This window comes from Scyliorhinus torazame, chromosome 10 (genome assembly GCF_047496885.1).
Source record: "Scyliorhinus torazame isolate Kashiwa2021f chromosome 10, sScyTor2.1, whole genome shotgun sequence".
Classification (NCBI taxonomy): Eukaryota; Metazoa; Chordata; class Chondrichthyes; order Carcharhiniformes; family Scyliorhinidae; genus Scyliorhinus; species Scyliorhinus torazame.
In genome coordinates, this window is record NC_092716.1 from 161,810,655 (window position 1) to 161,837,126 (window position 26,472).

Below are 26,472 nucleotides of genomic sequence, written 5' to 3' on the forward strand. Positions count from 1 at the left end.
GGACTCTGCCTTTTTAGAGCGGCCGCTCAGCCCATCCGGGCCGGAGAATCGGCGGCCCGGCTGCCGCGTACAGCGGCCCTCAACCAGCGCTGCGCCAAACGGGCCGGCGCCAATGGCGCCAATGGCGCCGGTTCTCCGCTCCGCAGAGAATTGCGTGCCGGTGTCGGGGCGGCGTGGCCCGGTTGCAGGGATTCTCCGGCCCGGCCCTTGTCTGGGAGAATCCCGCCAATAAATCTCTGATGCAAATGCAGAGGAATGCCATGACACGAATGTACTTAACTGCAAATAGAAAGCAGAATATTATGAGCACTCTATCCATCAAGCAGCAGTAGTGAAATGTAGCTGTTACCACGTCTCATAGAATCATAGAATTTACAGTGCCGAAGGAGGCCATTCGGCCCATCGGGTCTGCACTGGCCCCTGAAAGAGCACCCGACCTACGCCCAGTTATCATACTCGTCTTCATTTTTCCAAAAATACATTCAGCAGAAGCTATCCATTCCTGAATTTGCAATGGCTGTTTTTCTGATTACGCCTTTGTGAAGTAGCTTGGGGATTTTCTTTCTGCATTTCAGGCACAATATAATTGCTGTTTTTGTTTTTCTCCTTACCAAATCAACTTGACATTGTAACGGCTTCCTTAGTGCAGATTAAGTCTTCTCAAATGTGGTGTAGCTTTGACTGGTCAGTTTCTGTGCAGAATGAGGTGTGGTTGAGTTCTGAGGATGTGCAGTGTGCAGCCATTCTTACAGGATTTTTATTAAAGCCTGAGCCAATTATAATGCCATCAATGCAATCCAATCTTCTCCCTGCAGGAACATCAAAGCTGATGAGTTTTTTTGATTGCGTGCTATTGAGCGACTCCAGTGTGGAACGATTTCAATCATGTTGTCCATCGGCCAATGTCTACCTTTGTGATCTTAAATGTGATTGAAAATGAAAGTGACAGTTTGCGTATCAGACAGATCACTGCAGCATGTTTGCACATTCGGCAACTATCATTTGTCGTTCATTTGGAATTGGTCTTGCGTTGTCTATGTCTGTCGGAGCAGCTTACTCCAATCAATTGTTTGCTTCAGCATCTCAACACTGCAGTGCTAGACAAAGCAACATAAACAAATGCAAGTTGCCATGATGGTTTTGCAGCCTCCAAGCCTAGGTTAGACATAATCTATCTTTTTGCTCTGTGTCACCTTTTGAAGTATCACTTGCTCATTAGTAAAAGTAAGGTAAAGTCACCACAGTCCCAGATGACCAAAGGCTGCATTCCCCTTTGACGGCGAGAGCTGACTGGTGGAGATTTTACCTGAGGATCACCACATCTCACGCAAGGGTAAAGGTTGAGAAGGTGGGGCCTTTGTGAATAACCTCAGTCGGTGCGGGAATTGAACCCACCCTGTTGGCCTCGCTCTGCATCACAGACAAGCTGTCCAGCCAACTGAGCAAACCGACCAACCTGGTTCGTGATGCAGAGCGAGGCCAACAGCGCGAGTTCAATTCCCGTACTGGCTGAGGTTATCCATGAAGGTCTTCTCAACCTTGCCCCTCGCCTGAGGTGTGGTGATCCTCAGGTTAAATCTCCCCTTCAAAGGGGAAATCAGGATATGGTCCCCTGGAACTCTGGTGATTTACTCATTCGTACTGAATACACGACAATAGTCATGCCCGCAAAGAGGGTATCAAGTTGCTGCATGATGAAAGGGAGAAAAATGTTTTGCCAGTGCAGGAACATTGACAAGTTTAAAGTAATTTGTCTCATATCTTTCTTCCTCCCTAACCCCAGTTTCATCCCCATCTCTTATGAAGGTGCTGCCTTTTGCTGAAATACCTTTTTCTCAAGTACCAGTTACCCATTCCAAGCTTTCCCAAGTGGTTATTCTTTTTGCCTGTGCCTAGACAGTGAATGTCAACAGTGTACTTAACTTTGGACGGCGGCAAGACCACGTCTAATATTTCATTCAGTCTGCGAGGTCTGCAGAGAGGAGGAATAAATGTGCAGCTTGTTTTCTAATTTTTCCCCCCCTTTCCCTTTGGTGAGGTGTCCTCATCCTGCATACCACTCTTCTGTTTAGGTGCCAGGACGGTATGGCATGGTAGCACAGTGGTTAGCACTGTTGCTTCACAGCTCCAGGGTCCCAGGTTCGATTCCCGGCTTGGGTCACTGTCTGAGCGGAGTCTGCATGTTCTCCCCGTGTCTGCGTGGGTTTCCTCCGGGAGCTCCGGTTTCCTCCCACAAGTCCCGAAAGATGTGCTGTTAGGTAATTTGGACATTCTGCATTCTCCCTTAGTGTCCCGAACAGGCACCGGAATGTGGCGACTAGGGGCTTTTCACAGTAACTTCATTGCAGTGTTAACGTAAGCCTATTTGTGACACTAATAAAGATTAAGATTATATTTAAAAAAGGAAGATGTCCTGGTCCCAGGCATCTGTCGAGAAGCTTGTCCAAACTGGCAAGCGAAGGGAAAGAGCATAGTGCAATAAAGTCAGAAGGAGTAAAAGCGATTGGTTACATTGAATTGCAACATCAGGTTATAGATACTATAGATCTCTCTAAATGTTGGAAAGACCAAGGAACTGATCATCGACTTCAGGAAGCGTAACACGACACACACTCCCGTCTGCATCATTGGCTCCGAAGTGGAGATGGTCAATAGCTTTAAGTTCCTGGGGTTCACCATCACCAACAGTCTGTCCTGGTCCACTCACGTTGATGCAACAGTCAAGAAAGTCCAACAACGTCTCTACTTCCTATGGAAGCTAAAGAAATTTGGCATGTCTGAATCGACTCTCACAAACTTCTACAGATGTGCGATAGAGAGCATCCTATCTGGCTGCATCACAGCCTGGTATGGTAACTGCTCGGTCCAAGATCGCAAGAAACTGCAGAGTGTGGTGAACTCAGCCCAATGCATCACACAAACTTACCACCCCCACAGTGATTGTGTATACATCTCTCGCTGCCTAGGGAAGGCAGACAGCATTATCAGAGACCCCTCCCACCCAGGCATTGCCTTCTTCCAGACCCTTCCATCAGGCAGAAGGCACAGAGTTCTGAAGACTCACACATCCAGACATAGGAACAGCTTCCCACAGCTATAAGACTCCTCAACGACTCCCCCTCAGACTGATCTGTTCCCTGTAAGAACACTATTCACGATCCCTATGCTGCTCTTGCTCATGTATTTGCTTTGTTTGGCCCCTCGTTCCACACTGTAACCAATCACTGTTTTGTCGATGTACCATTTGTCAATGTTCTCTGTTTATGATTCTTGTGTCTACTATGTACGTACTATGTACATTACTCGGCCGCAGAAAAATACCTTTCACTGTACTTCGGTACATGTGACAATAAATAAAATAAAATAAAATAGAGAGCTGGACTTTTGAAAATCTGAGGTTTGTCAGAGGGAGAAAAAACTGAGGGACTTAAAGAGTTCTGTGATTTTGAGTCCTTGAAGGGTGTTGCAGTGTAATCAGCGGGTGACTGGCAACATGCTGCAGTTCAAAATTAATCATGTAACAAGTTGTAAATTCAAGCATATGGTGCAGCAGGTTGAAACATCAAAAGAAAATGTCAACATTGAGCCGGGAAGGGCCTGCACCTCTTCATTCTCTCTCAAATCAGAAACTTTCCTGTGTTTACTTTGAAAAGATCCCACACAGATTGTTGTTGCCGAGTGATGCGCAAGGTAGACTTTCATCTATTCTCATAGCGAGGTCTTTCCTGGAACAGGTCGCTAGCCTGTCGCCAGAGGCTTATAGCTTGAGGGCGCCACTCCACATGAAACACGGCTGACCAGGAGTCTCTCCCACTCTTACCACCAGCCATTGGCGCGTTGGAAGGCTTTCCAGGATGACACACTCGACCTGTTTGGCCACGTTGAGAACGCACCTTCCTTGGCCATCAATTCCTATGGTGGGGCACGAACGCAGAGCTTCTGGCTCCGAGGCTGCCCACTGTGCCACAAGATGCCCACTGTGCCCTATTATGGCACTTGAACTGTACTCAACTTCCATGTGGGGACTTGTTCCAGAATCATTCATTGTGATGTGAATTATAAGACATACGCTATAGGAGCTAAGTTTTCCTTCGACTACCGCAGGAAACCAAGCTGATCCATTATTCATTCTGTGTGCTGCATATTATATTCAATGACCTGAATGTGTAAACGTTGGGTCAGTTGCTCTGAAACATATTATTGTGTCTTATAAGTGCCAAGTGAGTATTTACATAAGGAAAACAGAGGGATGTCAGCCTGCTTTTTCTAGGTTTTTAGTTTTTTGATGTAAAGTGTTATGTGAAAGAGCATTTTGTGATTTGTAAAGAAATTCTTTCAGGATGTAATGACACTTATTAAAGCTGCTCTGTGGCCTGCTGTTAGACTTCAATCTGTGGGCCTGAATTTTTCTAATATGATTCTACTTACCTCTCAGAATTGTCAAACACCTTGGGCAGGATTCTCCATTTCTGAGACTAAGGGCTGGATTCTCGACTGGTCTATGACCAAAAACCCGGCGCATGCCCCGCACCGATGCTCCGCCCGGTGGGGGGCTAGCACCCGCACTACGTAAAACCCCCGGCTTTACCTGCCGATACGGACGCAGAATGGCCGGGTCTGTGGCCGCATATGCGCACGGCAGCGACCTGCGGCATCCGCGCGTACAGCATGGCGCCAGCCGTGCGAAGACCCGGCCTGCCAGAAAATAAGTACCATCCTCGCCACCCCTCAGACCACCCACCACCAGTCCCCCCAGCCCCCGCCGAAGTCCCCCCTGCCAGCGGAACGGCTCGCCTCCAACTGTGGCGGCGCTGTACACAGTCCACAGCCGTCATGCAAAGGTCCCCGCAAAGTGAGAGGACACGCGCCCCACACTGTCGGGGACTCGGACCATCGGGGGCAGAGCATCGGGTGAGGGCCTCAGGTGATGTCCTGAGGCCGTCCCGACAGCCTACGGCGTACTCCTCGAGTATGGCATTTTTGAGGGGGCGGAGCATCAGAAAAATGGATTCTCTGGCCGATTGCCGTACATGATTTTGCTGTTGCCGATTGGAAAATCCCGCCCTAAGTGTTGACGCTAATGCAGAGTTCGTGGACTTTCACAACAGTAAAACTGCCGCCACACCTGGACCAATTCTGCTACCATTGTGGAGCTAGCACCGGTGCCACGTGGAACACAATCAATTCTAATGAAAAACGGTGCGGGATTCGCCAGGTCCGTGATTGACACTCGTGAGGCTGACAAGCTGCAGCCGCGCATACACATTACACTCCCCACACACACTCTTCCCAGCCAACAAGATGGCACCACACTCCTGGCCCAGGATCTCTGGCCTTAGCAATTGCCCCTGCCAGCAGGGGTACCAGTAGCTGGCGCTACCTTTGCCACCGGTATGCTCCACGGCCCCGTCCGCCCCCTCCTGTCGGGGCTACTGTGAGCATTCCCCTTGAGTAGGCCATATAATGCCCCACTGGCAAGTGGCACCTGATTGTGCATTGGTTGGGGTTGGGGGGGGGGATGTTGGTGAGGAGGTGGTGGGATGGAGGGAGGGGTTGGGGGTGGGGGTTGGTGTAGGTGCACCATGGCATGTGTCGCTCTATGCAGCCTCAGGCCAGTGGGCGGTCAGTGTGGTGCGCAGAAGGATGGCTTTCCGGCTGCGGCAATGGCGGTCCATGCATTGACACCCTGGTCACGGGGGCACATCCCAACCCCCTGGCCCATCCCCTGGTCACCTCCCTGCTTCTTCCCCCGGCCCTGGCAGACGCACCCCAGCCAGTCTTGCCAGCGGCAGGACTGGCAGCCCACAGTCGCGCCTCTGGGAACATGCTCTACCTCCTCTCTCTCCCTCAGCAGCCACTGCACCTGTTTCCCGATTTTTAAAACCACAAGTGAACATCGGCGTCAGTAATTCCTCTTGGTGGAGACGGAGTATTGCGGAAGCCCCAGAGAATACTGGGACAGGCTCTTTGATGACACGTCAACGGCGTTTACTGTACATGTAACGTAGAATACATTCACGCCGCTGTCGAGGCACCAGAGCATGGCATTCCATCGGGCGCCTGGCAACGGCCTCAATTTTCAGCTGACGTGCGATTCTCCGCCCGATCGTGCTTCGCGATTCCGACAATATTGGACGGCAAACCTCGCCCCTGGATTCCTGGAATTTATATCATTTAGAGAGGGAATGGAGGAGGCTTGCTATGGGGACAGAATGAAAGTGGTATCTGATAAACAAGAAGAAATTGACTTGGTGAGGATGGAGCGAGAATTGCAGTGAGAAAATGCTTGTGCTGTATCATGATGAATGAAGATGGTTCTGTCTGAAACTCTTGACCAGAGCATCACATTACTGTCAGTGAGGTGGGCTGATTGTCACTTTTTACTTTGTCTCTTCCTCCAATAGTCTAATTAAAACCAAACTGCCTGAGTACAATCTAATATACCTTTGCAGCTTTAAAGGAGTATAAAGCCACAAGCCTGAAGTGACAAAAGCCTGATAGAAATGATCCCTTATGTCTTTCTACAATGGAGTGTAAATATTGAATCAAAGCTCACTCAAGTTAGCGAGCTACCCCTTTTGGCCCACTTTAGACTTCAGGATGGTTTGTCAGTCTGTTGTCAATGGAGTGTCTCTTTCAATACAATTCGTGATGCTTGCATCTGTGTTATCTCTTTACATGTTGTATGTGGTAAAAAGGGGCTTGTCTAAAATGGAAATGGAACCAACATTTCAGGCCAAGACAAACAGTTCTAGTAGTTGCAGAGCAGGTATCTATCTTCTTAGCTGATAGACAATTCTGATCAAAAATGGCTCCTAAGGAAGAAAGGAAAATAACTTACATTTTTATCATCCCTAAAACATCTTTGTCGCTTAAATCCAGGAGTAGGGCTTGAAGGCATAACCTCACTGAGGGAGGAGTAAGTTCTCTACCAAGCCATTATGTTTCTCATTTACACGTTATACCAATTATTACGATAATATACAATATGTGACAATCCACGTTTGTCAAGCCACCAAGCTGTACAGTTTTTGATCCAAACTTCTGTTGGAAGTGCAGAGAGGATGAGAAGTACCTAAAGGCTCTCTGACATATTTATTAATCTGTATCTATTTATTCGAACTGAAGTTAGCTGCTCCTGTTGATCAGGTAAAATATACCTTTCCCCACCAGAATGCAGCTAAAATGTAACCTGTGAGTTTCAAAAGTTGAAAGGCAGGACGATCCTGCCACAGAGGGGTTCCAAGTGAAGAGGACTCCTTGCTGTGAACTATCTTACAATCTTGCTTTCTGAACTTCTTTTCAGATATCAATATTTGAAACGAACAGGGAGTTTTGAGCGCTCGGCAGGGCTTCAGGCAGGAGCAGATGCTATCGAGGTGAGTGTACACAATTAACTGATAATGAGATTCAATGAAGTGGAGTTTCAGATGCATTAAATTTTCCATGACAGCTGCAATACCTTGACAGGTATCCTAGGCTTCAATGGAGGAATATATTAACGGAAATCTCTTTTAGTTGCCTGTTTTTCTTTCCCCATTGGATATGCTGTTGCTTATGATATATATTGTATAACACATTACAAAAGTAAACTGGTGTTCACCTCCAGCTTAGGTAGTATATGTCAGCTGGTCAACAATGGTATATGTCTGTTAAATATACGTGTACCCAAAATTACCTTCTGCTGTGTGTGTGCACAATGCAATAATCCCGTATAAAAGGAGGAAAACAGGAGGGGGAATCTTCGTTCTATTGGGGAGATGGTGGCGTGTTGGTAACATCACTGCGCTTGTAATCCAGAGACACAGGCTAATGGTTTGGGGACATGGGCCAAAATCTGGTGGAATTTGAATTCCATTAATAAATCTGGAATTGAAAGCTCCTCTCAGTAATGGCGATCATGACAACTATCATCAATTGTTGTAAAAACACCTCTGGTTTACTAATGTCTCGTAGGCTTTAGGCCATCCGTTCCTGGTCTGGCCTACATATGACTCAATAGAGAGAGAGAGAGAGTGGAAGAAGAGAAAGACATTGGGTAAGATGTTCTGCCTGTTCACGGCCTGCGGGATTTTATGGCCCGCCAAGGGCATTCCCGGCGGCATGGGGTGGATTCAATGGGAAATCCCTTTGATAGCAGTGGGACTAAAAGATCCCACTGCTGGACAACTGCAGGCTGCCTCCCACCGCCGAGAAACACGGCATGGAGAGGCCAGAGATCTCGCTCATTGGCAAAGATTTTCTGCCCCCTCCCGCGTCAGGTTTGACGTCGGCAGAGGAGGGTTGCCATTGGTTTGCGAGTTCCCTGGCAGCACAGCTGGAAAACAACGCAAATGGTCATTGACTTTGGCAGGACCGTAAGATCTCACCGGCAGCCAATAGTGATCCCACCTCTGCCACCGGAAAGCCCTCTGCGGAGGGGCCGAAAACTCTAGACCACCAAGAAATGAGAGATGGGATTGGAGGTGGGGGAGAAGGACTCTCAGGGAGTGAGAGAGGGAGAGTGTGGGCAACAGGCAACATGGATGACTTTCGCATTTATAAATTAGTTTATTTATTACTCAACCTTTTGTTTAAAATCCTCATCTTTTCTTCTAAATGTCTCCTCCTGGGCCTGGCTTTTAAGTTTACAAACTACTACTGGATGGACAGTAACCAAACAAGAAAGAAAATAACTACACCCTTTCCAATGGTGTTCTTTCTCTTTTATAATTGTCCAAAAAATTAGTTTGTCCGTCCAAAATTACCTTCTGCTGTGTGTGTGCACAATGCAACACACATTGTGTTTTAAAGAAGAGGTAGAGGGGAGAAAATATTGTGGGGGAAATTCAGGTTTTTATTGTTCCCCTTAGGTTTTATTTGAAATGTTTCTGCTATAGAAACATCTGATTGTATACAAGCTCTTTTTGGTTGTCATGTGTATGTTTTCTTTTTTAAAAAAAACATTTTGATGTGTAGAACAAGTCGGGAGCCTGGTTGATCGTTTAATTGTTATTGGACTCGTGGCCGTCTGCCCATCACCGAGTCTCTTGTTTTTTTAATATCTTTTACTGAAGGCAAGGAGTGAGTTTGAAAGTCCCTGCTTCAAGAGAACAGTTTGGTTTCCAAATTAAATATTTAGATCTGCTTTTCCTCTGTAGGTGCTCCTGAAGACCAAAAGGTAACCCCCGGAAATCAAAAAGTAGTCCTCGAGAAAACTTCAAAAATAATTATTTTGACCCTTTGTATCAGGGAATTTAGAGCTAAGAGAGAAAATGGAGGAATTATTTAATTGAATGGTGGAACAGGCTCGAGAGGCTGGTTGGCCTACTCAAGTTCCTATATTCCATCCTACTGGCATAGTTTCAACACAGTATCCCTTTGCACACACCACACAGAAAAACAAATCCTTTCCATTACCTTATTGTCAACTCTTACGTAAACTGGATACAGATCGAAACAACATGCTGAATACTTGAGCTGGGGACATAAATGAATTGTCGACACATCCATTATGATATCTCACATTATACCCGAACGGGTTCATGTGATTCAATAATAATAATCTTGATTATCACAAGTAGGCTTACATTAACACTACAATGAAGTTACTGGGAAAAGCCCCTAGTCGCCACATTCCGGTGCCTGTTCGGGTACACAGAGGGAGAATTGAGGAAGTCCAATTCACCTAACAGCACATCTTTCGGGACTTGTGCGAGAAAACCGGGGCACCAGGAGGAAACCCACACAGACACAGGGAGAACGTGCAGACTCCGCACAAACAGTGACCCAATCCGGGAATTAAACCTGGGATCCTGGCACGGTGAAGCAACAGTGCTACCCACTGTGCTACTGTACTGCCAGGCAGAAAAGTGACTTTGGTTGGCTGAATCTTGGAGTATTAATATGTAGTTTCCTGAATGCAGTTGCTCAGATGGCACACAACTTGAATCTCAGCTAAGACTTTGAACTGGACAGTCAAGTCCTCCCAGGAAGCAGATGGAATGTTTTACTTGCGATTTTCAGCAGCTTGTGGATGCAGAAACCTGGAAGTAGCTCACTTGCCCAGTTCCTCTCTACTCTACATTTAAAACCAAATTTTAGTGCAAAGGCAGTCCGGAAAACTTGTTCACCAAAGGAATTCAGTATGTGTGTGTGCTTTTGAAAAAGCGTATTTACAAAATGTTCTTTACCTATTTGATGAAAAGGTTATTTTTACAAACGCATGGCATGAATAACATCATAAGCCACCATTGTATCACTTGTGAATGCCATTCTTGTGATGAGAGTGATGTATGGTTTGCCAACTCCTTCACCCTCGCCAAAGAGATGCATATGGCAAGCTCTTTTTCATCAAGACTGTGTTCTTTTAAGGCAGGGTTTTTCAAACTGCGGGCGGGTCGGGGCGGATGTCGGGAGGGCCGCTGTAATGATCTGCGTGGGAATACGGTGTAAGGACGATTGTTTTCCCCGTGCTCCTTGAGGAGTATGACCTCCACCACTAGGAGGCAGGGTAGCTTACACGTCCTTGTATAAAAGGTCAGCCACTCTGGAACCAACCGACAGGAGAGAATACCTGGTGAGGCTTGTGGTAAACCACTGTGTTCTTATATTAAGGGTTGTGCGGTAGAACCTGCACTACAGGTTCACCTGGGCCCCTGCATGCTAGCTCCACCCAGAAGACGGGTTATAAATATGCATGGCCTCCAGCTCGCAGCCATTTCGGCAGCTGCTGTGGGAGGCCACACATCTGATCCTAATAAAGCCTCAGTTTGGATTCAACTTCGTCTCCAGTCAAATTGATCGTGCCTCAATTTATTAGTATCTGATTCAGAAGCTGGACCTGCAGATTAAACCAGATCGCCTGCAGCTGGATCCACACAAAAGCGACGCCAGAAAGGACTTTCAGCACTGGCTAGCTTGTTTTGAAGCGTATATCAACGCGGCGCCGACCCCTGTTCCAGAGGCTCAGAAGATTCAAATATTGTACTCCAGACTCAGCTCCAAAATCCTCCCACTGGTCAAGGATACGCCCAATTACGCTGATGCCATGACTCAACTCAAAGAAAATTATGAGCAAAAGACGAACACGCTCTTCGCCAGACACGCGCTCGCAACGTGTACTCAACTACCCGGTGAGTCAATCGAGGACTTCTGGAGGGCCCTGATCCCACTAGTTCGGGACTGTGACTGCCAGGACGTTACAGCTAATCTCAGATCTCCTTATGTGGGACGCTTTTGTAACTGGGATTGGGTCCACGCAGCGGCTCCTAGAAGGGGCCACGCGCGACCACGCAGAGACTAAAACACTAGCGCTTTCCAAGACGGTCGCCCTGCGCAATGTCCAGTCCTACGCCCCCAACCGCGCGGCCCACTCCTCCTACTCTTCATGGGCCCCACATGCAGCCGCCCCAGCGGGGTAGCTACCCACCCAATACGCCTGTGCTACGCGCCAGCCAGTGACCTCCGGGGGGCCCCGATGCTGTTTTTGCTGCCAGCAAAGACGCGCCCACCAACGCTGCCCGGCCCGCGCTGCCCTTTGTAAGGCCTGTGGGAAGAAGGGCCACTACGCAGCGGTGTGCCAAGCCTGCTCAGCAGCCGCGGTCGCCTCCCCCCGGTCACAGACAATGGGCGCCGCTATCCTCCTCTCTTCCCCAGGTCATGTGTGAGCAATGGGCGCCGCCATCTTCGCCCCCGCACAACACGTGCGTTTCATGGGTGCCGCCATCTTGCTCCACCCCCGCAACGTGCGTTCCATGGGCGCCGCCATTTGTAATCCCCAGGACCCCCGGGCGCCGCCATCTTGTCCACCCCGCAGCACATGGATACCAACGGCTTTTCAGGACCCCAACTGAACAGCCGCCTCACTACCCGACGATCAACCATGGCTCGCCTCCAAGGCAATCGACAAGTCCCAACCACATACACTGACCAACGCATCCACCAGCGTGAAAGTCAACGGCCATGTGACCTCCTGCCTAGTGGACTCCGGGAGCACCGAGAGCTTTGTACACCCGAATACGGTAAGGCGCTGCTCCCTTAAGGTACACCCTACCAATCAAAGTATCTCCCTGGCCTCCGAATCCCATCGCGTAGCGATCCGGGGGTACTGCACGGTCACGCTCACAGTCCAAGGCGTAGAGTTCCACGTTTTCACCTCTACGTCCTCCCTAACCTCTGCGCTGCACTTATCCTCGGCCTTGAGTTTCGACACACATATTTCCACAGTGTGATCGATGAATACTCCCGGTTTCCCTTCGCCATCCCATGCCCTGACATGACGTCTGCCACCGTCATTAAAGCCCTTAATTCTATCTTCACTCTGTTCGGCTTCCCCGCCTACATCCACAGTGACAGGGGATCCTCATTCATGAGTGATGAGCTACATCAGTTTGTGCTCAGCAGGGGTATCGCCTCCAGCAGAACGACGGGCTACAACTACCGGGGAAACGGAGAGGTAGAAAGGTAGAATGGGACGGTATGGAGGGCCGTCCAGCTGGCCGTATGGTCCAGAAATCTCCCGGCCTCCCACTGGCAAGAGGTCCTCCCTGATGCACTACATTCCATTCGCTCATTACTCTGCACTGCTACTAACAGTACACCGCATGAACGTCTTTTTGCCTTCCCCAGGAAGACCACATCCAGGGTATCACTCCCAACTTGGCTCACAGCTCCGGGAACCGTGCTTCTCCGTAAACATGTGCGACTCCACAAGGCGGACCCGTTGGTGGAAAGGGTGCACCTGCTCCATGCAAACCCACAGTACGCCTATGTGGCGTTCCCCGACGGCCGCCAGGATACCGTCTCCCTCAGGGACCTGGCACCAGCAAGCTCCACCCCCACACCATCCCTGTCGCCCCCGGCGCCACCCTCACCTCCCCCGCCGCCCCCATCACCCCCCCCTAGGACCGTCCGTCCTCCCCCTGCCCACCCCCATTGATGAAGAGGATTTCGGCACGCTCCCGGAGTCAACTTCGACCATGACAGCACCAACATCGCCGGCTCCACTTCGTCAATCTCAAAGGACCATCAAGGCGCTGGGCCGGCTGAACCTCTGACCGGCCCACCGGATGACCAGTGACATTTTTTTACTGCTCTGTAAATATTAAAGATTGCTAATTGTGTATAGTTCTCCACCACCCCCGCCGGACTCAATTTTAACAGGGGGTGAATGTGGTAAACCACTGTGTTCTTGTATTGAGGTTTGTACAGTAGAACCTGCACTACAGGTTCACCTGGGCCCCTGCATGCTAGCTCCGCCCAGGAGCCGGGTTATAAATATGCGTGGCCTCCAGCTCGCAGCCATTTCGTCAGCTGCTGTGGGAGGCCACACATCTGATACTAATAAAGCCGCAGTTTGGATTCAACTTCGTCTCCAGTCAAATTGATCGTGCCTCAAGGCTCTACCGGTTTCTTGTAAATAATTGTTCTAAAATAAATGTTGTTTACTTATTGCTTATTTTGGACACCTTGTGCCTTATTAAACTGACAATGAGGATGGGATAAAGTGCAGACGATAAAGATGGTCCCCGCAATGCAAGACGCCATGGAGATCCGTTCTTTTTTAGGCTTCATCAATTATTATAGATGTTTCATTCCAAACCTGGCTAATGTCGTGGTCCCTCACATTTGATGTTGAAGAAGCGCCACCCATGGGTTTGGGGTGCGGCCCAGGTGATGACTTTTAAGGAGGTAAAGTGCTGCTTATCCTCTTCGAAACAGCTGACTCATTTCAACTCATCCAAACCTCTGTCTGTGATTCCTCGCAGCGGTCCTATCCCATTGTATGGGTGATGGCCGTGACTGTCCAATCGCATTTGCCTACCGGACTCAGACGGCTGCCGAGAAGAACTATCTGCATATTGAGAAGGAGGACCTGGCTGGGGTATTTGGCCCCTCCATCCTTGGGAATGGCCGGGTCGCCCTTGCACTCATGCTCATGAGGACTTTAACAATAATAATCTTTATTGTCACAAGTAGGCTTACATTAACACTGCAATTAAGTTACTGTGAAAATCCCCTCATTGCCACACTCCAGTGCCTGTTCGGATACACAGGGGGAAATTCAGAATGTCCAATTCACGTAATAAGCACATCTTTCGGACTTGTGGGAGGAAACCAGAGCGCCCGGAGGGAAACCCACGCAGACACAGGGAGAACGTGCCGACTCCGCACCGACAGCGACCCAAGCCGGGAATCGAACCCGGGACCTTGGCGCTGTGAAGCAACAGTGCTAACCACTGTGCTACCATGTCGCCCTCTTTTGAACTTGATGTTTCTGATCATGGTGGACCCCACTCAAAGTGGCTAGAGGTCCACCGGACGACATCCATCACATCCTGAGCGACCATGGAGCGTCTGCGTGCTTCTTTTTCAGTCCATGGCATACTCGAGGTGCTCGTTTTGAGCCTCATTTTGAGCGAAGAGTGTGCCACTTTTGCAAAGCGCAATGGGGTTCGCCATGTCTGCACCACCCTTATCTTCCGGCATTGAATGGTTTAGCCAGCAGTACAGACGGTGTAAAGGGGGCTGAAGAAACAGACTGTATACTCAATGGATACCAGACTGGCATGATTCCTCTTGCCATACAGGACCACTCCTCACATGGTAGCTGCAGTGGCCCCAGCTGAGCTGTTAATGGGTCGACTGCTTTGGATGCAACTGTGTTTGCTGATGCCAGACATTGGTGCTAAGCTGCGCCGTAGCCAAGAATCGCATGGGCGTGGCACGACTTGACGTTGACCTCTTTGATGCTTCACTCCTGACGAGGCGTGGTCTACATTTGTAACTTTGCCGAAGGTGCTCGCTGGCGCTCTGGGATCATCCTTCGTCAATTGGATCCTGTGTCTTACCAGGTTCATATTCATGGGCAGCTTATGCGGCCACACTTGAATCGTATCCACTCCCAGTGGTCTCTTCTTCATCAGGCACCGCAAAAGAGGTTTTCCCCAGATCATCCAGTTCCATTGCCCTATCCAGAATATCCAATGCCAACGTCTTGGTTCGGCTGCACTCGACCAATGGTCAGCCCAGACATTTTAGCCATAAGCGCCATTTGCCTCAAAGGTACCCAATCCTATTCCTTCGCTTGACGGTAACCTGCCAGAGCTGAAAAGTCTTCCTCATCCGACTGCTGCAAGTGCTGCACTGGTTTCTTCTTCTTCTTCTTCTTCATCAACGATTTTTGCAACTTCGTTGTCTTCTGCTCATCATCATCCTTCAAAGGGATATTCGGACTTTGAGGGGGAAGAATGTAATATCCTGCATGGGACATACAGTGTGGGGATGATTATTTTCCCCGTGCTCCAGTCTGGAACTGACCGACATGAGAGAATACATAGTGAAGTTCAACTGGTAATCATGGGCGAGATTCTCTGACCCCCCGCCGGGTCAGAGAATCGTCGGGGGCTGGCGTGAATCCCGCCCCCGCCAGTTGCCGAATTCTCCGGCACCGGATATTCGCCGGGGGCGGGAATCGCGCCGCGCCGGTTGGCGGGCCCCCCCTGCGATTCTCCGGCCCGGATGGGCCGAAGTCCCTCTGCTAAAATGCCTGTCCAACCGGCATAGATTAAACCACCTACCTTACCGGCGGGACAAGGTGGCGCGGGCGCGCTCCGGGGTCCTGGGGGGGGGGGCGGGGCGATCTGGCCCCGGGGGGTGCCCCCACGGTGGCCTGGCCCGTGATCGGGGCCCACCGATCCGCGGGCGGGCCTGTGCCGTGGGGGCACTCTTTTCCTTCCGCCTTCGCCACGCGCATGCGCCGCCCGGAGATGCCATTTCCGCGCCAGCTGGCGGGGCACCAAAGGCCTTTTCCGCCAACTGGCGGGGCGGAAATCAGTCCGGCGTGGGCCTAGCCCCTTGAGGTTGGGGCTCGGCCCCCCAAGATGCGTAGCATTCCGCACCTTTGGGGCGGCGCGATGCCCGACTGATTTGCGCCGTTTTGGGCACCAGTCGGCGGACATCGCGCCGCTACCGGAGAATTTCGCCCCAGGTATAGAACTGTTGTAAAATAAATGTTGTTTACTTTTTGCTTATTTTGGTCGCTGCGTCCTGATCGTGGGAGAAGAGCCCAACGACCACAACAGCTTTTAAGAATGCCAATCATGAGTGGCTTTTAAGTTAAGAATGCCGGCTGCGACCAGCCTGTAGATACGAACAATGGAATTTTCCTGCAGAAGTGGTGGCAGAGTGCAGGTCACACGCCCTATACATCCGTGCTTTGGGTACAAAATCACGGAGGAGAGATTCCTCCATTTTGTAGCTGCCAGCAAGCAAGGAACAAGACTGGGAAGAACTGAAGATGGATTGTTTTGCAATAAGGAAGTGAAGACCAGAGACACAAACAGGCCAGGATCTCACAACTGAATCTGCTGGAGAGAGCTGGAGAGAGCTGCTCAGGATGTCCACGGCAGGACAAAGCACTGCTGGTGTGAGCTGTATTCAGAGCTCCAGAGCCTCTGATCAACAACCCATTAGGAAGAAACTGAAATCGTGAACAAAGCAGTATGAAGATGATTTGTGAGGTATGGCCTTGTTAATTGTGCCAATGAAAATCAAGATGCAAAGCCCATGTGTGTTATATGCAGGGAAGTATTGGCAAATGAGAATTGGATGCAAACTATGTCTTACCTTGCAGACATTGTTTCAATTCTAAATGAATTGAAACTCAAATTGCAAGGGAAGAATTAAGATTGTTTTCGGCACTGAAGAAAGTGTTTTCCAAAACTCATTGAAAGTTTTGCAAGTGCGAGTACAAGCCAAACCTACTACATGTTCCCACATTGCTACGACACAGCGTAGTAAGCAGTGTGAGTAAGGGAACTGTCAATAGGCTGTCAAGCCTTATCAGTCACATTTGGCTGCATTGATTAACAGTTTTTGTCGCTACTTTCCAGAGGAGAAGTTTAAGATTTTGAAAAACAAGGGGTGGGATTCTCCGACACCCAGGCGGGTCGGAGAATCACCAGGGGGAGGCGTGAATCCCGCCGGCCGCCAAATTCTCAGGCACTGGAGATTCGGCGGGGCCTCTCTCCCCCCCCCCCCCCCCCCCCCCCACCCACCCCCAACCCCCCCCACCCCGGGCGATTCCCTGGCCCACGAAGGGCTGAAGTCCCGCTGCTGTAATGCCGGTCCCGCCGACGTGAATCAAACCATCTCCCTTACCGCCGTCACTAGACGGCGTGAGCAGGCTCCGGGGTCCTGGGGGGGGGGGGCGCGGGGTGATCTGGACCCGGGGGGGTGCCCCAACAGTGGCCTGGCCCGCGAGTGGGGCCCACCGATCCGCGGGCAGGCCTGTGCCGTGGGGGCACTCTTTTACTACACGTCGGCCGTGTAGGTCTCCGCGATGGCCGAAGTGGAGGTGACCCCCTGCTGACATCATCCCCGTGCATGCGCAGACTTCCGCCTGCTGGCGGAGTCCCTTCGGCCCCGGCTGGCATGGCGTCAAAGGCCTTCCACGCCAGCCAGCGGGATGGCAACCACTCCGGCGCGGGCCTAGCCCCTAAATTTCATAGAATTTACAGTGCAGAAGGAGGCCATTCGGCCCATCATATCTGCACCAGCTCTTGGAAAGAGCACCTTACCCAAGCCCACACCTCCATCCTATCCCTATAACCCAGTAACCCCACCCAGCACTAAGGGCAATTTTGGACACAAATGGCAATTTATCATGGCCAATCCACCTAATCTGCACATCTTTGGACTATGGGAGGAAACCAGAGCACCCGGAGGAAACCCACGCAGACACGGGGAGAACGTGCAGACTCCACACAGACAGTGACCCAAGCCGGGAATCGACCCTGGGACCCTGGAGCTGTGATGCAACTGTGCTAACCACTATGCTACGTGCTGTCCTAAAGGTGAGGGCTTGGCCCCTAAAAGAGCGGAGAAATCCACACCTTTGGGGCGGCCCAACGCCAGAGTGGTTCACGCCACTCCATCCCGCCAGGACCCCCTGCCCCGCCCAGTAGGGGAGAATCCCGCCCATGAAGTGGGTGAAAAGTCCTTTAGAGTTTGAGGCCCCAAAGTCAATTATTAATTTGCAGCTGACTCCAAATGAAGATATTGAATTTCTGCACCTAGGACAGCACATTAAAAACACGCCACAAGTCCATGAGGCTGTCAGCATTCTGGAGTAGCATCTCCGAGGAGTATCCAGTGCTGAGTAAAACAAACATTATTTTGTTATTGCACTTCACAACGACCTACATGTGCGAGGTTAGAATTTCTATCCTCACAAAGATGAAGAAACCACAAAGGAACCGGCTGAACTCTCCACCTGATATGCGCATTCCCCTTTCCTTTTTGCAGTAATTTCATTGCCGTGTTAATGTAAGCCCACTTGTGACACTAATAAAGATTATTATTATCCTGTGAACCTGATTGGAGTGAGATCGTGAGGCTCATCTGTCACATTAAAGGGAAGAAAAATGGTGTGTCATTAAGATCTGCCGGCGTGGGTCGCGAAGGTCTGCCAGTTGGTAAAATGAGTCCCGGGGGAAAAAAAGATTGAAAAACACTGCTTTAAGGCAGTTCTCTCCCTGAGAAAATGAGCCATTACCATGATGGTGAAGCAAATCACTCCCTTGGCAGGGAGCTGTCCTCTTCCACTATCGCTGGGTGTGGAAGTTTCCAGTCTGTTGGATTTGCTATTGTTGTATTGTGTTCAGCATCAAAGTTCCTCAGCTGTTATTAATATATAAATGGTGAAGACTGCAAAATAAAGAACTTTAAGCAAAGAACTAACCAGACGAGGCACTCAATGAAATGCAAATCACTCCTTCCCCACGCTGCTTTGTTTGATTTATTCCCCTATTTAGCTGCAACGGCTGGAAATTTCAACCGTCAATGAATAATGGAAAAGTGTTTGCAGCTGCTGGTCCTTTTCCATGTACTTTCCAGATAATCTACGTGTATTCCTCGTGTGTTTTTGACAATCTCTTTGCTTTTCTATATTAGTCACTCATTTCTGGATCTCTGCCTCCTTCCTACTTTTACAATCTCCAGGCCTCTTCCTGATACTTTCCCTTCCATCTTCAGCCATCACACTTCTCCCTTCCTTCTCTGGCCTGGATTTTACCAGGGCCCTGGAGATGGGTTGGCAGGTGGCAGGCTTCATAAACTTTCATTGGGAGGGGAACTTGTCACCTTTCCGCAACAGCATATTCTCAATGGTGACGATGTTAGAAAACCAGAGACAATTAAACCAATGAATTGGCCAATTAATAGGCGTTTCCTATCCCTGCCGGCATTTTACCGGCATCAGGTCAGGTATTCCTTTTCTCTTTAAATATTTTTAATAAAGTTTTCATTTTATAAACCACAAAATGAACAACTCCAAACAAACAAAATACCATTTACAAACCCCATCCTTGGAAAAAAAACCTGCAAGCCACAAAAGCCCCCCCCCCCCACACTCACTGACTGTGACCAGTTCCTCAGATAGAAGACAAAGGTTTCCATCTCCAATAGGCCCGGGCCAAGGACCCACCCAATCCCGCCCTGAAGATGAGACAAAGTAAAGCCCTCAGTCCCAGTCAGATCCCTACCCCATTCCCTCCCCCACCCACTCCCCCTATAAACCTGAAAAAAGCTTTCCAGAGAAATGACTCCCTGTTCTCTTACCAACCCCCCTCCCCCCACCAAACAAGTAAGCTAGACTCATTGAACCCTGCCCAAGCAGGTCCAACAAGCCGCAGCCCCTCCCCCAGCCTCACACCCGTTCACTAGCTGAAACTGTACAGCTAGCAAAGGTAACCCTCCACTCAAGGTGTATCCTCAAAGAACAAAGAAAGGTGATGCTCCCCAGCCCGTCGCAGCTATGGAAGAGGAACCAAAGCCCAGTACCCTTATAATACTTAAACTCTCCCTGGGAGCCATATTTCCTATACTGTTACTCTGACCACTATCCCCCAACAACCTTAGGCTCCTCAATCCCAAACATACAACAGATCTCAAACCAACCTCTCTCAACCGTCCCATTAAAGTCCCAATTGAATCCATTTAATCAAGTCCCAAGTCCATGCTCCTTGACAAAAGTCTCCGCCTCCTCTAACATATTGAAAAAATTACCTTTCGATCAAAACGTCACTCTCAGCCTCGCCGGTACACCACTCAAAACCTGACTCCACTCCTGAATAACACTGACTTTGCCTTATTAAAAGCTGCATCCCACTTCGCCAATTCCGCTCCAACATCTTGGTAAATCTGATGATGCCTCCTTCCCACCTCAAGTCCCGATGCACTTTGGCCCATTGAAGAACCCACTCCTTCTCCTGGAAGCTGTGCAATCCAATAATCACCGCCCGCGGTGGCTCATTCACCTGAGGCAACCCCCCCCCCCCACCCCCCATCCCGCTCCCAAGAGCTTGGCGAACATCTGAGAAAAGTGCTCAGTTGGCTTCAGGCCCGCCAACCCCTCCGGCAACCCCGTGATTCTGAGGTTCTGTCTTCTTGACCTGTTCTCCACGTCATCTACCCTCAGAGTTTTGTTCCTCTCCTCCACCAGCAACATCTCAGCTTCCAACGAGGTGATTCGATCCCCATGCCATGACAAGGCTGCCTCCACACCCTTCAGCACCTTCCCATGCTCCTTCACCACCTTTTCTAGCTTCTCTCGACTCCCAAGTGCCTCCTCAATTGACCGCTTAAGGCTTTCCATCATCATCCTGCCCTGAGCTCAAAATGCTTCGCAAACTGTTTTTCAAACTCCAGCACCATCACCCCAGTCAACATTTCCACCATGATCTGAGCAGCCACACCCAAGGCTGGGTCAGCTGTCTTCCATCCTACTGAGCTTCGCGGGCTTTCTGGCTTAGTTAAAGGATTACCCCTGTAATCTTCTTGCCAGCAACCTTTATCATAGATTTCAACATATTTTTGCCGACTAATTCCTTATCCGATAAGATGGGCCGGTTTTGATAACCAAAATCCCCAGGAACCGGGTAAAAAGACAAAAAAAAACAAAGACCATGGCGGGAGCTACCTTATGTGCGACTTTCTCTTCCCTGTCTCCACCAGAAGTTTAGATCAGGCAGTCCTAAATGGCTGATTCATGGTCCTGCCACCGCCACTACAGGGTTTATCCTTCCGTTCGCTGGGCCTGCCTGCCTGGCTTCAGCACAGTGGAGAAAATGGACCTGGCCTTTGAGCATGCCTCAACATGGAGGTGCCCTTTCCCTGTAGCCTCAGCAGTAGAATCCCACCAGGGTCCCACTGTCCATCTGTGCAGCATCCACTTTCCGTCCCGGCGGTGAGGAAACCTGAGACTAAGTAAGATTCTGGCTGCAATCTCCTCTCCCTCTCCAGGCCTCTGTCTCGCAATCTCACTGCCCATTCCTATGTTTCTGCCCTATTTCCTTCTGTTCCCAATTCTAGGCCTTGCTGCTTTTCAGTTTCATCTCTGCTAAAGAGGATGAGTTTACCTAAAACCTCTTCCTTCTTTGTGGAGGTAGCTTCTTTTTCACTTTGTAGCTCCCCTAATAGTGTGATCCAGGTTAGCAGTTCACCAGGTACATTAACTTGTTCAAAGAAGTTGTATTAGGTGCAAAATGCTAACTTTATTTCTCTCCCCGCCGAAGCTGCCAGACGTGCTAAATTTTTCCAGCACTCTCCATTTTTATTATATTAACCTATAATCTACCAATGGCACTTCCCACTACTTTATCAACATGCTGCTCCACGAGCCTGCAACTTTACATCTTTCTTTTAAGAATGCATACCATCCAAAAACTCCATCAAAATTAAGTTGTATTGTATTATATGTATTACATGTGAATGAAAATCAATTTCTATATTCACCCCATATAAAAGATACAATCAGTGATGTCTAATAACTAAGATAATGGACTGTGACTGAACTTGAGAAATCTGTTTTCTCTAACTCATCTAAGACTGCCTAACCTAAAGCGATGGAATTTTCCACCAAGCCCAGCCTGTGTGAACTGTAAAGAGTTACTTGCACAATTCCCTGTTCCACTGAATCTTTGCCCTATTGTGTACTCTTAAAACTCACTTGACAGCAAACAATGGAATAAAGAATCTGTTCTGACACTGCCTGAGGGTTACTTCTGCCTCATAATGTGGAATAAAGAAAGAAACAAGTAAACCTCACTATACATAGTGCAATACAATACACATGGTGTCACTGTGCCCACACACTGTATTTCACACTCTCAAACAATTGGATAGGCCTGGATTTTCACTCAGTCATGATGTCTTGGGAGCCTTTAAAAATTGCAGGAATCTCCCAATTCTGGGATCCCTAACCTCATTCCCAGAGTTTCCAATTTTTGGGAATGCCTTTTAAGGATGCGAGGGTCAAAAGCTCACAACCTGTTCGCCCAACCTGGCCATCTCTCCTGCAGGGATAGGCATGTCCTCATCCTCTGAAATAGTCGGATCTAGAGGGAATGAGGCATGGATGAGTTAAGGCAGGACAAGAGATGGGCAATGTTACGGAGCTGGGAGTAGGCAGTCTTGCTATCGAAGAGGATTATGGGGTCAAGAGCTCAGTTCAAGGTCAGAAAGGAAGCCAAGTTTGCCTTAGAATATGTCTTAACCTTGGACTGCCATCTCGCCGATGCCAAGGGGTAAATTAATCCCTGTCATCCAATATAAATCTAATTCCATCTCACCTTGTGAGAATGGAGAATGTAATTTGGTTCAATGAAGACGCAGAGTGAGCGTGAAATTGAATCAGACTGAAATAAAGTAACCTCGGACGTTGAGTACAAACATCTATAAGGCAGTGAAATGAATCATTACAATTCATATGTTGATCTTACAAATAGATACAAATCAGCTATAACCAATGGGGGGCGGGACAGTGGCGGGGGGAGCAAAGTGCCCTACTCGGCTCAATTTCTTTCTTCAATCACTTTTAAGGGCACGGTTACTATTGGTATGGTGCTCCCCCTGCTGGCTCATGTATATATGTCTTATTTCCATTTTGCAAGTGCAAAGGTGAATTGGGTACAATGTTTCATCACTTGTATGTGATATTATTGTGACAAAATACCTCAGGGGTCTCTGATGGCTATGGTTAAAAGTTTGCCCAATGTGCAATCATGAAATCAGTGTTCCTTTAAATAAAAATTGCTGATTCCACTGACTGAATTGACTATGGTGGAGGTGGGGGATGTTGAGCCTACTGGTGCAGAGAAACAAATGTTAACATGTACACTGCTGAATTTCTGAAGCATCCCTAGGTTAACAACTAGATTGGTACTGATATTGATTCAACTCCTTCATATTCTTTGGGCTCAGTAACTCTACTTGGAGCTCCCAGTGAGATTAATAATGTTTATTAAACCAAACAAAAATCTTGACGAGGGGAAAGTAACTAACGATGTACTCAACTAATCTGAAATTTGGCGAACCATTTGAGATATAATAAGAAATATCTAAATGGAAAAAGTGAATGACGGGAGCCTCCTATTTTAATCCACTTTGGCATCATCCTATTTTTTGTATTACCTTATACACTGTTAGTCCTAATTTCAAACTCAGTGTTCTTGTGTCATGCCCCTTGATATTGGTTTCTAAATTTTAAAATAGAGCCTGCAGCTTCTGATGTCACCTGTAAAACCGGGCTCTTTATTCTGTCCCTTCAACTGATCCGCCTGTGTTCAGTTTTAAGGTGGTGCTGTCGTGAGATATCTTTCATTGTATCATTCGAACATCCTGCGATGAAAGTGATGCACAGCATTTCTCCTGCACACACCCTGAAACCCTTTAGAAGGTTTGCCAACTGCTTTTTCCATGAATGTGGCCTTCAAGATCACTCGGAGCAATGTGTTTGTGCCAGCAATCGTTCTTTGGTTCAAATCGGTCAATTTGTTGCCCAGGTTTGGAGTCTCATTTCCTCTTGTGGAATGCTTAGCCGTTATCTGCAGCATGATCAGTCTCATGAGGTAACCACTTTATAATTCCCTAAATCAAATCAGGTGGGGTTAGGAATAGACAGCCCTTCCTCCCCCAAAGCTGTGAATTCTCACTGGAATATGATTCCTTTGCTATCAGGAGCCCTAAGATACCACATCAAATTAATCAGTGCTGGAAAGAGAGGCATGCTTCCGAAGCATTTCATCTTGCACTCTTCAGGACAAACACAAGAATACCAAATGTCAAGGATCACAACGATTTATAACACAGGTGAAATGGATGCTGATTGGTTGGCAGGTCAACTCTGACTGGGCATGGTGTTGCCATGGCAAAAGCAACAGGGAACCCACCAAGCTCCTGAGTAATTCAAAAATGGTCCAAGGTTTGGAGATATTCCTTTCATGTGCAGAAAAGGGCCCCTGCGTATGAATATTTGTCACTTCAGCAAACAAAATTGGGCCATGTTGCAAGCGCAGCTGACTATCCTAAATTGGTTGTTAGTGTAACTGTCAACACACTCAGGATTGTTCAGCAAGTGCTGGCCAATCACCAGAATCTCATCCAGCAGTAGATGTTTCATTTGGGGTTTTGGGCTGCCAACCAGGCCATGCTTGTAAAACTGAAGAGGTGGAAGTACAAGGAAACTTGGGGGGGCAGGTACACAGATCATTAATGTGTCATGAGCAGGTACAGAAAATAAACAGAAATTCTAATAATATGCTGACTATTATCTATAGAGGACTAGAATAGAAGTTGCTCTTTGGCTATATAAAGCCTTGGTTAGACCACACCTGAAGTACTGGTCATGGTTCTGGCCACCACACCTTGGGAGGAATATATTGGCCACAGAGCAGTGCAGCCTAGCATTTCCTGAATGATACCTGGATTCCAAGGGTTAAATTGTGAGGAAATATTTTAAAATGTCAGGTTGCGTTCCTGGGAATTTAGAGGGTTAGTGGATGATTTGATCAAACATTTCAAGATGTTAAGGGGGAAGGATTGGAGAAATTATTTCCACTAGTTGGGGAGTCCAGGATTAGGGGCAAAGTCTAAAAAATGGATCGAGGTTTTCAGGAGTGAAATTGGAAAATACTTCAATTAGGAAACACACAAAGGGAAAATGACAAAGAAAATTAGACCAATTGTAAATTGTCTACAAGATGCACTTAAGCAACTCACCAAGGCTTCTTTGACAGTACCTTCCAAACCGGCTGCCACTTAGAAGGACAAAGGCAGCAGGCACAAGGGCACACCACGACCAGCACGTTCCCTCTAAGTCACACACCATCAGGGGAGACACGGTTCGGGTGCGACGAAAATAAACGAGGTATTCAAGGCCTTTTATGAAGAGCTGTACAGATCCCAGCCCCCAGCGGGGGAAGAGGGGATGAGACGATTCCTAGGTCAGCTGAGATTCCCGAGAGTGGAGGAGCAAGAGGTGGCTGATTTGGGGGCACCAATCGGGTTGGAGGAGCTGAGCAAGGGTTTGGGGAGCATGCAGGCGGGGAAGGCCCCGGGACCGGACGGATTCCCGGTGGAGTTCTACAGGAAGTACGCAGACCTGTTGGCCCCGCTACTGGTGAGGGCCGTTAATGAGGCAAGAGAGGAGTGGACCCTGCCCCCGACAATGTCGGAAGCGACAATTTCTTTGATCCTAAAGCGGGACAAGGACCCACTGCAATGTGGATCGTTTGCAATGGCCGATCTCGCTCCTCAATGTGGATGCAAAGTTGCTGGCAAAAGTGCTGGCCACGAGGATCGAGGACTGTGTCCCGGGGGTAATCCACGAGACGGGATTTGTAAAGGGCAGGCAACTAAACACCAATGTGCGGCGGCTCTTAAACGTGATAATGATGCCATCGGAGGAGGGAGAGGCGGAGATAGTGGCAGCTATGTAAGCGGAGAAGGCCTTTGACCGAGTAGAGTGGGAGTACCTCTGGGAGGTGCTGCGTAGGTTTGGGTTCGGGGTAGGGTTTATCAATTGGGTTAAGCTCCATTACAGAGCCCCAATGGCGAGTGTAGTGACGAACCGGCGGAGGTCGGAGTACTTTCGACTGTACCGAGGGACGAGGCAGGGGTGCCCCCTGTCCCCCCTGTTGTTCGCATTGGCGATCAAACCATTGGCCATGTCATTGAGGGAGTCTAATAAATGGAAGGGGGTGGTCCGAGGGGGAGAAGAGCATCGGGTGTCGCTATATGCGGATGACCTGTTGCTGTACGTGGCGGATCCAATGGAGGGGATGGTGGAGGTCATGCAGACTCTAAGGGAGTTTGGGGAGTTTTTGGGCTATAAGCTCAATGTAGGGAAGAGTGAGCTCTTTGTATTACAGGCGGGGGACCAAGAAAGAGGGATAGGGGACCTACCGCTGAGGAGGGCGGAGGGGAGCTTTCGGTATCTGGGGATCCAGATAGCCAGGAGTTGGGGGACCCGACATAAACTGAATCTGACGAGGTTGGTGGAGTAAATGGACGAGGATTTCAAAAGATGGGACATGTTACCGCTCTCGCTGCCGGATAGAGTGCAGTCGGTCAAAATGGTGGTCCTTCCGAGGTTTCTGTTTGTGTTTCAGTGCCTTCCCATCGTGATCACTAAGGCCTTTTTAAGAGAGT

General features: G+C 48.9%; 1 protein-coding gene across 2 annotated transcripts in view; it reads left to right on the forward strand.

The window, feature by feature from the left end:
* The window catches only part of LOC140431000 (N-acetyl-beta-glucosaminyl-glycoprotein 4-beta-N-acetylgalactosaminyltransferase 1-like), a 1,349,192-nt gene that overhangs the window by 1,153,715 nt on the left and 169,005 nt on the right, over positions 1-26,472 (forward strand). For both annotated transcript variants that reach the window (XM_072518891.1, XM_072518892.1), the window contains one exon: positions 7,307-7,379. In XM_072518891.1, the coding sequence (XP_072374992.1) occupies positions 7,307-7,379 (73 nt within the window). The remainder of the gene's footprint in view (positions 1-7,306; positions 7,380-26,472) is intronic.